Genomic DNA, 14,067 nt, shown 5'->3' on the forward strand with positions numbered 1-14,067 from the left:
GTATAATTGCGTTTTGTTAATTTGAATTTATGAGGAGTTGTTATTGTATGCTTTCTTAAATAAATAAGTTAAATAGTTTACGGAAGGTCATGATGTGTGTTATTTTTATGGATTTTGGTAATTCATTCCAAATTTGCGTGCATATGTAAGAGAAGCTGGATGCATGTGTTAATTTATATTTCAGTCCCTTATAGTTTGGGTAGTGGAGATTCAGGAATGTTCGTGATGAGCTGGTAGAGTTCCTGGTTGGTAGGTCAATAAGGTCTGACATATATCCTGGAGCCTCACCGTGGATTATCTTATGAACCAGGGTGCAAACCTTAAAAGTGATCCATTCTTTTAAAGGGAGCCAGTGTAGTTTTTCTCGTAAAGGACTAGCACTTTCATTTTGCCAAATATGAGTCTGGCTGCCGTGTTCTGTGCAGTTTGAAGTTTTTTTAAATAATTTGTTCTTTGCACCCAGCATAGATGGCATCGCAGTAGTCTAGTTGGCATAACACCAGTCATTTTTGGTCTATGTTTCTGAGGTCCCAGATTAAAGTGTCTCCTTCTTTACAGCCAGCCACCTGCTTTGGGCCAGCTGATCGCCCTGTACGTGGGGAGGACTCTCAGCCTCTGGAAGGATCCTGCAGTCATGACCTGGCTTGAAGCCAATGTCCAACAAGTCTTGCGAATGGTGGACGCTCAGGAGCCGATAGTGGAGGAATGTGAAAAGAAGTGAGTAATGATGCAGCTCTTTCAGCATTGTTGCTTCAGCCGCTGATGCGGAGAAGCATTTGCTGCTGCTGTGCAGAGGACAGGAACTTTAGCGGCAGGACAGCCCTCTGCGTAGGGAAAAGGCAGGTTCCCTGTAGTAAACACACCCCTGTCTCGGGAAGATCCTCACAAAGTATTTGCAATCTGTGTTTAACGTTGTTGGTCTGCCCTTAGGTTTCTGGTATTCTGTTCTCAGTTTCTATCTTTGTTATCCGCTTTGAACATTACAGAAAAGCAGGCCCTGTCGAAGGATTCATACAGTTTGAACGGGAAAGGCAGGGTATAGGGTTTAACATGGGAAAAGTTCCAGTTGCTGAAGACCCCTTCAGGCTGCCTCGGCAGCTGATCTATGTAAACCATGCACAGGCTGTTCAAAAGCCCGTTTTGCTTTCTTTAAGAGTTGCATCTCTCTGGAAGGGTCCTGACCTAGGCAAGTGCTTGTTTGCTTCTAAATGCATGAGTCAGCTGTGCGCTGCAGGGGTGCCAAATGATGGATGGTGGGAAAGCTTCCCAGAAAAAAAAAACAATTAGTAAAAACATGTGCAATCAGCATTCGTCTCCAGTGCCTTGGGCTGAGGCTCTGGTAAGCTCTATACTCAGAATCATGAAGAGTCTGGATGCATAAAAGGGGGAATTTCAATTAAGTTCAACTTAGCATAAATGGCAGTGCACAATATGTGCTTCAAAAAAAAAAGGTATGTCAGTAAAAAAAATTGTGTTTTAAAAGCCCTGCTGTCTGGATATATCATAAAAAGAGAAGAGTAAGTAATGTGTAATTGGAAGAATTTGTAGCTTGTTTTGCTTCTCTGCCCCACAGGAGGAAAATTCGGTATCAGAGTGCTCCCAGGAACATTTATCGTCATATGATTCTCTCAGAAATGAAGGAAGCTGTGGCAGCACTGCCTCTGGTGAGGATCCCTGGCCAGCTCTTCCAAACCTCCAGCTCTCATTGCTTTGTCCTTGCTTTACCCTGCCCCTTTATCCCCCTTCTCGCTCTTTCTCCAATTCAGGACATGGTATTGACATAAGACTTTGTATATGTGATGAAAATCGAAAGGAAAACCTGCTTAGTGGCAGTGGTTTGGGTTCAGGCCCCCCCAGATCAGTTCTGAGGAGGAACAGATTTAGAATTCGTGATACAGGGTTCTGGATCCAAGCCTTGGGGCAGTCACTTCAGCATCTGAGCTAGGAACAGTGAGAGGGGTGGGGCTGTTAAGAGAGGAGAAAAATCTCTGTGAATGAAGGTGCCTGCCGCTAGAATTCCAGCACTGGTTCCAGTTGAGCTGGAAGGAAAAGGAGAACAGAAGAGCAACCAGGGCAAAAACACAAACGATTAAAGCAAAACAAAGAAAAACACCAGTTCCTTATTCTGCCAGACAAGGCCAGATGTGTGGGTTTATGCTACCCTGCCAGCCGATGGAGACAGAGGATTACAAACTTTCACTGATATCACTGTAATATAGGGATAATATGGAGGAAGCCGTTGCCAGTATTCCCTGGTCTCCAGCAGATGGTGGCATGTGCTGGATTGGTACAGCAGGATCTTAGGCTCCTCAGGTTGATAAATTTGGGTCCTACTACCTGTGGAGTAGGATTCCATAAGTGGTCTCTCAGGATAAGTGTCTTTTAAGATGCTTCCCCTAGTAGAGACAGAGCCCTAGTTTACAGGGCAAAAGTCAGTGGGTTGTTTTTCCCTGGATGAACAAATTCTACCAGTCAGGTTCCCAGACTGACTTAGGTCCCAAGTAAAGCCAGGCGTAGGTGAGGAGCTCCCAGGCCTTCTGTGTAGAGATACTGTTTGATCAGAGACATGGATGGGGCCTCCCAGGCACAGATAATTAACCTGGGACTAGAGAGGTGTGGTTGCCGTGTTAGTCCACTTTTAAAGGTAATCAATAGAAATAAAACAAAATAAAACATGGAAAAGAAAATAAGATGATACATTTTTTTATTGGACATAACTTAATACATTTCTTGAGTAGCTTTCAAAGGTTGCCCTTCATCAGATCGGAAATAAGCAAATGTTGGTAGATGACAAAATCCGCAAAAAAATCTTTTCCGGAGATGGGAAGGCGGTAGAACGAGAGGACATGAAATGAGATTGAAGGGGGGCAGACTCAAAAAAGATGTCAGGAAGTATTTTTTCACGGAGAGAGTGGTGGATACTTGGAATGCCCTCCCGCGGGAGGTGGTGGAGATGAAAACGGTAACGGAATTCAAACATGCGTGGGATATGCATAAAGGAATCCTGTGCAGTAGGAATGGATCCTCAGAAGCTTAGCCGAAATTGGGTGGCGGAGCAGGTGGGAGAAGAGAGGTTGGTGGTTGGGAGGCGAGGATAGTGGAGGGCAGACTTATACGGTCTGTGCCAGAGCCGGTGATGGGAGGCGGGACTGGTGGTTGGGAGGCGGGAAATACTGCTGGGCAGACTTGTACGGTCTGTGCCCTGAAAAAGGCAGGTACAAATCAAGGTAAGGTATACACATATGAGTTTATCTTGTTGGGCAGACTGGATGGACCATGCAGGTCTTTTTCTGCCGTCATCTACTATGTTACTATGACAGTATATATGAGCGAGACTGTCACTGAAATGCTTTGATGTTTCGCTCATATATACTGTCATCTACTAACATTTGCTTATTTCCGATCTGACGAAGAAGAGCAACCTTCGAAAGCTAATCAAGAAATGCATAGATGGAGAAAAGAAGAGGTCCCAGGACAGGATGATTCTGGTTTTATTTCATTCACACTTTATCTGACTTAACCTTTGCCCTCTAGACTAGAATAATCATGGAGTCTCTGCTGTGTCTCTCTGCAGGAAGTGACTTCTCAAGCGGTACTAGGCTTTGACCCCCTGCCACCTCTGGATTCTATAGTTTCTTATACCAGGCCAGAAAGGTAAGCGTTTTTAGCTTTATATATAACTACTAGTAAAAAAAAAGCCCGTTTCTGAGATCAATGAAACGGGCACTAGTAAGGTATTTGCTTTCTGCAATTAATGTTTTGAATGGGATATTTAGGATAATTGTGTTATCTTGGTAATGATTAATTTACATTTTTGTGTGTGTGATATATTTTTTTTGTTGTTGTGTTGGTTGTTATGTTATTGTATTTGTAGGATTTAGTAAAAGAGATTGACAAAGTAGTTTGTGCCACAGTTTTATTCATATGTGTGTGTGTGTTTCACAGAGATAGTTTGTGTGTGTGATAGTGAGAGAGGGTTGTGTTGACTTGGAGGTTGGGGGTGAGTGTCTGTGTTTGTGTGGTTTTGTGTGTATGTCTCAGAATGGTGGTGGGGGAGGGGGCAGGGATGGTGAACTGAGAGGGTGTGACGGGGGAGAGAGTGAGTGTCCATGTCTCCATGTTGCGCATCAGTGTTTGTGTGTGTGTTTTTTTTGTGGGGTTTGGGGGGGGGGGGGGGGGAGTGGTTGCATGTGTGTGTGAGAGACAAAGATCTCTTTGTCACAAAGATATTTTGTGTGTGTGTGTAAGTGATAGAGGGTGGGGCAAAGTTGGAGTGTGGGGGCGAGTGTCAGTGTGTGTGTTGTGTTGTGTGTGTGTGTGTGTGTGTGTGTGTAACTTTGGGGGGCGGGAATGTCTGGTGAACTTGGAGGGGTTGGCTGTTGGGTTGTATTGTTTTTGTCTTGCAGGTACAGGAGTCTTGCTAGTTTGGGGGTCTTGGGGGGGGTCATAGGTTGAGGAGGGGGCGTGTCTGTGTTTTTGTGGTATTGTGTGTGTGTCTCCCAAGGAGGGGGGAGTTGATCTGAGTAGGTGTGGCAGGGGGCTTGGGGGGGGGGGGGGAAGTGTTTTTGTTTGGGGGGTTGGGGGATGTCCCGTGCTGGCAAAGTGGGATGAAGTGTTGTGTGGCTTTGAGGGCGGTTATTGTTGCTGGGATGATATATAGAGAGAGAGATGGAGTGTGCATTTATCCATGTTCCGCATCAGTGTATGTGTTTGTTTTTGTTGTGGGGTTTTTTTTTTTTTTGGGGGGGGGGGGGTGGTTGTGTGTATGTGTGTGTTAAAGATCATGTGTATCACAGAGCTATATTGTGCGTGTGAGAGAGTGTGTGTGTGTAACAGGGAGAGTTTGTGTGTGTGTAAGTGAGAGAGGGTGGGGTGTACTGGTAGGTTGGGGGTGAGTGTCTGTGTTTTTGTGTTATTGTGTGTGTGTCTCACAATGAAAGGGGGGGGGCGGGGTGGTGAGCCGAGAGGGTTGTGGTTTGGACTGTGCATCTATCTATGTTCTGCATCAGTGTATGTGTTTTTGTTTCTGTTGTGGGGTTTGTGGGGTGGGGGGGCGGTGTCTGTGTGTGTTTGTGAAAGTTCATGTGTGTCACAGAGCTACAGTGGTGGAAATAAGTATTTGATCCCTTGCTGATTTTGTAAGTTTGCCCACTGACAAAGACATGAGCAGCCCATAATTGAAGGGTAGGTTATTGGTAACAGTGAGAGATAGCACATCACAAATTAAATCCGGAAAATCACATTGTGGAAAGTATATGAATTTATTTGCATTCTGCAGAGGGAAATAAGTATTTAATCCCTCTGGCAAACAAGACCTAATACTTGGTGGCAAAACCCTTGTTGGCAAGCACAGCGGTCAGACGTCTTCTGTAGTTGATGATGAGGTTTGCACACATGTCAGGAGGAATTTTGGTCCACTCCTCTTTGCAGATCATCTCTAAATCATTAAGAGTTCTGGGCTGTCGCTTGGCAACTCGCAGCTTCAGCTCCCTCCATAAGTTTTCAATGGGATTAAGGTCTGGTGACTGGCTAGGCCACTCCATGACCCTAATGTGCTTCTTCCTGAGCCACTCCTTTGTTGCCTTGGCTGTATGTTTTGGGTCATTGTCGTGCTGGAAGACCCAGCCACGACCCATTTTTAAGGCCCTGGCGGAGGGAAGGAGGTTGTCACTCAGAATTGTACGGTACATGGCCCCATCCATTCTCCCATTGATGCGGTGAAGTAGTCCTGTGCCCTTAGCAGAGAAACACCCCCAAAACATAACATTTCCACCTCCATGCTTGACAGTGGGGACGGTGTTCTTTGGGTCATAGGCAGCATTTCTCTTCCTCCAAACACGGCGAGTTGAGTTCATGCCAAAGAGCTCAATTTTTGTCTCATCTGACCACAGCACCTTCTCCCAATTACTCTCGGCATCATCCAGGTGTTCACTGGCAAACTTCAGACGGGCCGTCACATGTGCCTTCCGGAGCAGGGGGACCTTGCGGGCACTGCAGGATTGCAATCCGTTATGTCGTAATGTGTTACCAATGGTTTTCGTGGTGACAGTGGTCCCAGCTGCCTTGAGATCATTGACAAGTTCCCCCCTTGTAGTTGTAGGCTGATTTCTAACCTTCCTCATGATCAAGGATACCCCACGAGGTGAGATTTTGCGTGGAGCCCCAGATCTTTGTTGATTGACAGTCATTTTGTACTTCTTCCATTTTCTTACTATGGCACCAACAGTTGTCTCCTTCTCGCCCAGCGTCTTACTGATGGTTTTGTAGCCCATTCCAGCCTTGTGCAGGTGTATGATCTTGTCCCTGACATCCTTAGACAGCTCCTTGCTCTTGGCCATTTTGTAGAGGTTAGAGTCTGACTGATTCACTGAGTCTGTGGACAGGTGTCTTTCATACAGGTGACCATTGCCGACAGCTGTCTGTCATGCAGGTAACGAGTTGATTTGGAGCATCTACCTGGTCTGTAGGGGCCAGATCTCTTACTGGTTGGTGGGGGATCAAATACTTATTTCCCTCTGCAGAATGCAAATAAATTCATATACTTTCCACAATGTGATTTTCCGGATTTAATTTGTGATGTGCTATCTCTCACTGTTACCAATAACCTACCCTTCAATTATGGGCTGCTCATGTCTTTGTCAGTGGGCAAACTTACAAAATCAGCAAGGGATCAAATACTTATTTCCACCACTGTATATTGTGTGTTTGAGAGAGAGAGTGTGTGTGTGTGTGTAACAGATTGAGTGTGTGTGTAAGTGAGAGAGGGTGGGGTGTACTGGGAGGTTGGGGGCGAGAGTCTGTGTTTTTGTGTTATTTTGTGTGTGTCTCACAATGAAAGGGGGGACGGGGGTGGAGATCTGCGAGGGTTGTGGTTTGGGGGATGTCCCGTGCTGGCAAAGTGGGAGGATGTGGGGGGTGGTTTTGAGGGTGGTTATTGTTGCAGGGATGATATAGAGAGAGAGGGAGAGAGGGAGTGTGCATGTGTCCCTGTTCCACATCAGTGTATGTGTGTTTTTTTGCGTTGTTCTGGGGTGGATGGGTGCGGTGGTTGTGTGTGTGTGTGAAAGTTCATGTGTGTCACAGAGGTAGTTTGTGTGTGTGAGAGTGTGTGTGTGTGAAAGTTCATGTGTGTCACAGAGGTAGTTTGTGTGTGAGAGTGTGTGTGTGTGTGTAAGTGAGAGAGGGTGGTGTGGACTGGGAGTGTGGGGGCGAGTGTCTTTGTTTTTGTGATATTGTGTGTGTGTGTCACAATGGAAAGGGGGGGTGGTTTGGTGAACTGAGAGGGTTTTGGTGTAAGAGGGGGCGGAGGGGGGTTGGGGGGATGTCTTTTGCTGGCAAAGTTGGAGGAAGTGGCGGGGGGGGGGCTTTGAGGGTAGTTATTGCTGCAGGGGTGATATATATATATATATAGAGAGAGAGAGAGAGAGTGAGTGTTTTTGTGCGTGGTTTTGGGGTGGAGGGATGCGGTGGTTGTGTGTGTGAGAGTGAAAGATCATGTGTGTCACAGTGCTAGTGAGTGTGTCTGTGTGTGTCTCACAGAGAGATTTTGTGTGTGTGTGTGTAGGTGAGAGAGTGTTGGGCGCACTGGGTGTTTGGTGGTGGATGTGTGTGATTGTGTGTGTGTCTCACAATGACAGGGGCTGGGTGTGTTGTGGTGGTGAACTTGGAGGGGGGGGGTCAGTGTTTTTTTGGGGTGGGGGGGACTGGGTTTTGCCCGTAGTGTGGTGCTGATGTTTTTTTTTTTTATTGGCTTGGTTTTTTTGGAGGGGGGGGGTGGTTGGGGGATGTCCCTTGCTGGCAAAGTTGGAGGAAGTGGTGGGTGGCTTTTGAGAGTGGTGGTGAACTGAGAGGGTATGGCAGTGGGTCAGCGTGGGTGGTGGAGGGGAGTTATGGTGGCCGGCAGCAGCGGACCAAAGCATGCAGACTTGGCCCTCTGATGTCCTGTTTCAGCAAGTGTGTGACCAGAGCTGAGATAGAGAGAGAAGGGCAGAGCCTGCATGGTTTGTTCAGCTGCTGACGGCTTCGGTGGGAGGGTGCCTGGAACTTGAAGTGATGGAGCAATGAACGGTGGGACAACAATCCTGGAACTCGTGGGGAAAGGGTGGGGTCCTCTACGTGCAGAGGCGATTCTTGATGGGAGGGTGGAGAGTATGGGGGGTTTTAACGGCGACTCGGGAGGTAGTCAGGGAGGAGGTGGAGGGCGGTGGTCCGAAGTCGGAGAAGAGAGGGAGGCAGGCGGGTGTGTGCTGGGGAGGAGGGTAGGTGAGGGGGGCTGTGGCTGGGTGACGTGGTGTACTGGCGACTCGGGATGGGCAAGAGAGATAACCCCTGGGGGGGGGGTTGTCGCGTGTGTGGTACCAGCAGTATTGACGCCGGTTGCCTTTCGTCAATTGAAGTTCGTGCAGGTTTGGCTGGGTTTTTTTTTTTTAGTCCGTTGGAGTTGGCTCGCGCTGCTATGGTGTGATTGGGCACTGTCGGTTGCCTTTTGTCAATTGAAGTTCGTGCGGGTTTGGCTGGGTTTTTTTTTAGTCCGTTGGAGTTGGCTTGCACTGCTATGGTGTGATTGGGCACTGTCGCTGGTGACGCACCCGGAAGTGGGAGACGTCATCATTTCAGGAGATGGACACAGAAGCACGAATGCCTCAAGGCTTAAGTGCCACGGAGACAGCTTCAGAATGTTGGAGGTGCGTTTTATTATATAGGATACTGACTTGGTTTTTAATTTTGTTGATGACCATGCTGTAACATCACTGTACAAAGTGATGAGAAATCCACATTATGCCTTGTAGTAGTTTCCAAGTTGAGCTCATCTTAGTCTCAGTGTTTCTGAACACATTGTTTTCTTTGCATTTAGAGGTAATTTTATAAAAGGCTACCAAATTTGTGCAACAGATACGTTCACAAGTTATGAATATTTATAATGGAAATTTCCTTATCTTTACCATATCAATCCAGAACCATGAGTTTTTGTCAATCAACCAGCAGATAGAGAGAGAGATTAACAGCTTATGTACTCTGCCCTATAAAGGCATCATGCCGCCTTGGGTGTTCAGTATTTCTCTGTCTTCAGCAGATGGTGATGAGTGCACTGTACAGCTTCTAGACTGGTTGCAGAGGACAACTCCTGGGTCAGTTGGAGAACCGAGTTCTAGTTGAGTTGGGGGTGACTTCCTGCTAAGCTTCAGCTCAATTATGAAAAAAAGGGAGGGGGGTAGACATAAATAGTTTTTATTGAAGCTGAGGGATAACTTGTTGGAGGCTGCAGTCCTTCCCCCTTATACACACACACTTGTTTTGTTTGCTTGTTTAAAAAAGGTTCTTCCTTTCTGGAGAAAAAGGAGAATAAACCTTTAAGGCAGAGTTGAAATTGAAAGAAGATGACTCTTTCTTCCTTTTATCAGCACTGTACTATTAAGGGGTAACAGGTGAACCTTGGGGGTTTATCTGTGGAGGTTGGAAAGTGTCTTCTTTCTTGGGCAGCTCAGCCGCAGCCTCTTATCAGCAAGACATCTATAGCAGCTACATCAGTTTGCAGCACTGGCCTTCATTTCTCGCACACCCATGGGCCTGAGGTGTTTTTCGTCCACAGCACCATGGAGATCGTGGCAGAGCACACGACATGCTGTGCTTAGTGCAGGGACCGGTAAGGCTTAATAGGAGAGTTGTTCAGAAGCTTCCTCCTTGGGTACCATTCATGGGGGAGCTCTGCTCCTTGTAGAAAATTTGTGTTAGGGAGGGAAGGAGAGGCTTCTTTCATGAAGTCCTGTGGGTTGAAAGAAACCTCAGGGACGTTGGCCATTTAGTGCTGTTCCTCAGAGGTGGCTGCAATCTCAGCTCCTGCAGCAGAGGAGTTGAGCTCCCAGAACTTGTTTGGAAGCTTGTCTGAGATCTCTCCAGGTATCTTGCTACCCTCTGTTGTCTCTGAGAAAACTGGGATCAGAGGTTCTATTTTCTCTGGAGTTTGTATTTGGTTGCTACATAAGGCTTTTCTAAAGTGTTCTCAGGGGAGTCAGGGATCCAGACCCTTGGTTTCTCCTGCCTACTAAGAGAATTTCAGCATCTCAAGAAGATGCTTGGAGGTGCTGGATGACTGAGACTTGCAGTTACCTCAACTGCAGTTTTAGAACTAGGGGACTCCTTAAGGTCTAGTTGAGGAGGGAGAGATGATTACCCTGTAGTTTATCTCTTCTAGAGGGAAGATCTCCCCTTAGTAATTTCAAGATCCCTGGAAATATTAAGCATTTTTGGTGCCTTTGGCCCAGGACCTTCCCTTAGTAAGGAATCCCATCCTCGAGGTACTCAAAGTGTTCCAAAGCCTTTCTGATACATCAAGCCATTGAAGCTCTCATAGCAGCAGAGTAGAACTCTTCTGATGTGGGTTTTAAGATAGGCAAAGTTATGCCTAAACTCTACTACACTTTGATTCAGGATGAGAAGAGAAGTTAAAACAGTCTAAGGTTGATGCCTTGGTTATGGCTATCACTAAGAAGACTACTACAGTGAAACCTCAGTTATCGTCGATAATCCGTCCGAAAACAATCGACGAAATCCGAAACCAACGAAAACTGAGGCAATTAACGAGGACGCCCAAAATCGGGAGAAGGATGTCCATCTTCCGATACAAATTGGGAGATGGACGTCCTTCTTTTTCGACGAAATCTGAGGCAACCGACGAAAACCGAGACAAATTTCTAGTCGAAAAAATCAACGAAATCCGAAACCGACGAAAACCGAGGTTTCACTGTATTCTGGTAGGAGGATCTCTACTTAGAAATGTGCAAGATTGAAAATTGGATTCCTTGCTAAAGCTGGTGTTCGGAATTTTTGCTTTAGCTCTCCAAGCAGCGGTATGCAGGGCCTGTGTGTCTTCACTGGATCCAACCAGGGGCATGGATTTTCTCAGTTGGATAAAGTATAGTCGTCGAAGGATGTGGCTCATCTGGAAATGAGTCTAGCTTATGTGGCAGACACCCTCTATGATCTTCTTAAAACTTTGGCAAGAGGCATGTTGATGGTGTCATTTAGATGTCTTTTATGGCTGAGGAATTGGTCTGCAGATAACAGCTTCTAAGACCCAGATCAGTAGAATTTCCTTCAAGTTCAGGGATACTTTGTTTTTTTAGCAAAGAGCTAGAAATATTGTTAAATAACTTGGGGGAACCCAAGCCACAGAGATTAACGAAAGATAAGCCCAAACACACATCATGGCAGGCTTCAGTACACTAGGCGGTACAGACCAGGTTGCTTGGGGACTTTTCAGTAGTCCTGCTTTGAGGTATAACAATCTTCCTTTCATGGGGACAGGAAGACCTCGAACCAAGCTCCCCAACACCTCTGAGTCCTCCCACAGTCTACAATGATGGCTTCAGGGTCCATTCCTTGCTGGGGTAAATAGGTGGACAATTGACTCATTTTGAAGAAGAATGGACCCAAATCACATTCGACCAGTGGATTTCAAATGTGATCAGTCAGGGTTACATTCCCGACTTCTCGGACTCCTCTTTGATATCTGTGTCATGCTCCAGCCAAGAAGATGGTGGTACAGGCCACCTTACAAAATCTTCTTGACCTCGAAATGGAAAGTAGGCCCCTACTCCATTTTGTTTTAATCATCTTTATTAATAACAAAAAACACAAAATAACCAGCAAGACAATAAAAAAAAATGTTTTGATATACAAACTTTTAATATCGTAACTCCCCCCCACACATACACACACTACCCATATCCCCTCTCCCTTCTCCTCCCCCCCTCCCAAATGATGAGCCACCATCATCAACACCGCAGACCCGGTGTGTTTTTATCCAGGTCTGGCAGCTGTAGAAAAAATCCCAAAGTGAGATGTCAATAATTAAGTATCCAACTGTGTATTCGATGTGGCATAGCAGTCCAAACTGGTTCCAAAATCTTCCAAAATAAAAGAATCTGTACAGCAAGGGGAAAAGTAATGTCCAAGATATTCACAACTCACTGAAGCAAATCCTTGAAAAACTGCTACACATTAGCAGAGGTCCAAAACATGTGACCCAAGGAAGCAGAAGGAGCACCACATTTCAAAACAAGTATCAACTAAAGCAATCCCCATCAAGCACGCTGTCTTTGAGATGTAAGCTCTGTGAATAAATTTGTATTCACTTTAGGATACATAAGTCAACTTAGTCGGAGGTTTACATAAAAAGGCCCCTCAATACTTCCTCTGTAACCTACACTTCCAAATCACAGGACCAATCACCTGCCCAACACTGGTAACTCTGTTGTGCCAAAGCCTTATGCATCACCTTGTAGTAAAAAGAAACCTTGGCGTTTGGTCACCATAAAGAAAGAAAAGCCCCTCCACTCACTCTGTTACATCAGTGGTGAAAAACTCTCTAGGGGAGAAGGTGATGTAGTGTTTAACCTGTAAATAAACTAGATAATCCGAAGGAGAGATATGATAACGTTCTTGGAAGTGGGCGAAAGAATAAACCCGACCTCTAAGAAGTTGGCAGGGGCATCGGATGATATATATGACACAGTGTTACAATGGGATGAATGTTTAAGTGAATCACCTTTTTGGACTATACCCCTGCCAATGTGGGCAAAACCAAACGCATCGCGAAGACCAGAATAATAGAGTATAGGAGTTGTATTGGTCTCAACATCCTGTCTGTACCAATAATTGAATGCTGGCACACCTTTTGTATACAAAGTTCTTCACAAATCAGAGAGGAGGTGATACAGACCAACATTTGCTGAAAGAAGAACAAAGGACCAACTGTTTCTTGGGAACTCTTGCACCTTCAGGATTGAACTCTGAGTTTGTTTGATTTATTTAATAGGATTTATTTAACGCCTTTTTGAAGGAATTCACTCAAGGTGGTGTACAGCAAAAATAAGTTAAACATAAACAATAGAGAATGAATTACAGCAGTAAAAATATTCAAACAATACAAAGTATGGCATAGTATACTAACATTGTCAACACACTAAAATATTTTAATAGCATACGGTGTAATCAAAGATGGAACATACAGGATAGATAAGATAGAGTAGCAGGAACTAGAAAATAAGGGACTAGTTTAAAGAAAGTTGCTTGAACTTTATCTTAACTAGGGTAGGAGCAGGTAAACGTGTCCTGCTATCGTATCCAGCTTATTTTCGAAAGAGAAAAACGCCTAAAGTGCGACCTAAATCGGGAGATAGACGTTTGTCTCGCAAAGGCGCCCAAATCGGTATAATCGAAAGCCGATTTTGGGCGTTTCCAACTGCACTCCGTCGCGGGAACGAATAAAGTTGACGGGGGCGTGGTGGAGGCGGAACTGGGGCGTGGTTATCAGCCGAGGAGAGATGGGCGTCTTTAGCTGATAATCGAAAAAAAAGGCGTTTTTACCGCGATTTTGGGTCACTTTTTTTGGACCCTTTTTTTTCACGAACAAGTCCCAAAAAAGTGCTCCAACTGCCCAGATGACCACTGGAGGGAATCGGGGATAACCTCCCCGGACTCCCCCAGTGGTCACTAACCCCCTGCCACCAAAAAAAACCCCACTTTAAAAACATTTTTTCCAGCCTGTATGCCAGCCTCAAATGCCGTACCCACCTCCATGACAGCAGAATGTGTTCGATCCTGACACAGCCTTTCCCTGGGTCAGATGTGGCTCTCGGGTGCACTACAGGGTCACATCAGCATTGCATTGTGGTGGGTGTAGGGTATTGGGCTCCGTGATTTCATTAGCTTGTGTTACAGTCTCACAATGTTGGTAGTTGGTAGGCTCTTCTCCCATGGTGCTTTTCCCCCGCCTACTAGGTCAGAGTGTGCCCTGTTGTGTTTCCTGTTGTAGTCCATGCGGTAGTGGCCATTTTTGTAAGCCAGTTTTAGTTCCCTTTCCTGTGTTAGCCACGTTAGACAACTTAGTTCTTCCCCTGAATGTGGCTGAAAGAGGGCATTGTACAGCATTCTGCCAGCTCTGACCTACTGCTCATCTCAGTACCAGGGAGACTCGTTGCCAGTGGGGCACAACCTCTGATCTGCAGTTAACTGTGAGTAAAGGCGGTTATTCCAATAAAGGACGTTTTCGGAGAGATTAGTCTT

At 45.8% G+C, this 14,067-nt stretch overlaps 1 protein-coding gene across 1 annotated transcript in view; it reads left to right on the forward strand.

Annotated features, from left to right (window-relative positions):
* The window catches only part of TCF25 (transcription factor 25), a 66,886-nt gene that overhangs the window by 37,549 nt on the left and 15,270 nt on the right, over positions 1–14,067 (forward strand). The window contains exons 14-16 of the mRNA XM_030204618.1: positions 559–717; positions 1,574–1,664; positions 3,575–3,654. Coding sequence (XP_030060478.1) covers positions 559–717; positions 1,574–1,664; positions 3,575–3,654 — 330 coding nt within the window. The remainder of the gene's footprint in view (positions 1–558; positions 718–1,573; positions 1,665–3,574; positions 3,655–14,067) is intronic.

The sequence above is a fragment of the Microcaecilia unicolor genome, chromosome 5 (assembly GCF_901765095.1).
Source record: "Microcaecilia unicolor chromosome 5, aMicUni1.1, whole genome shotgun sequence".
Classification (NCBI taxonomy): domain Eukaryota; kingdom Metazoa; phylum Chordata; class Amphibia; order Gymnophiona; family Siphonopidae; genus Microcaecilia; species Microcaecilia unicolor.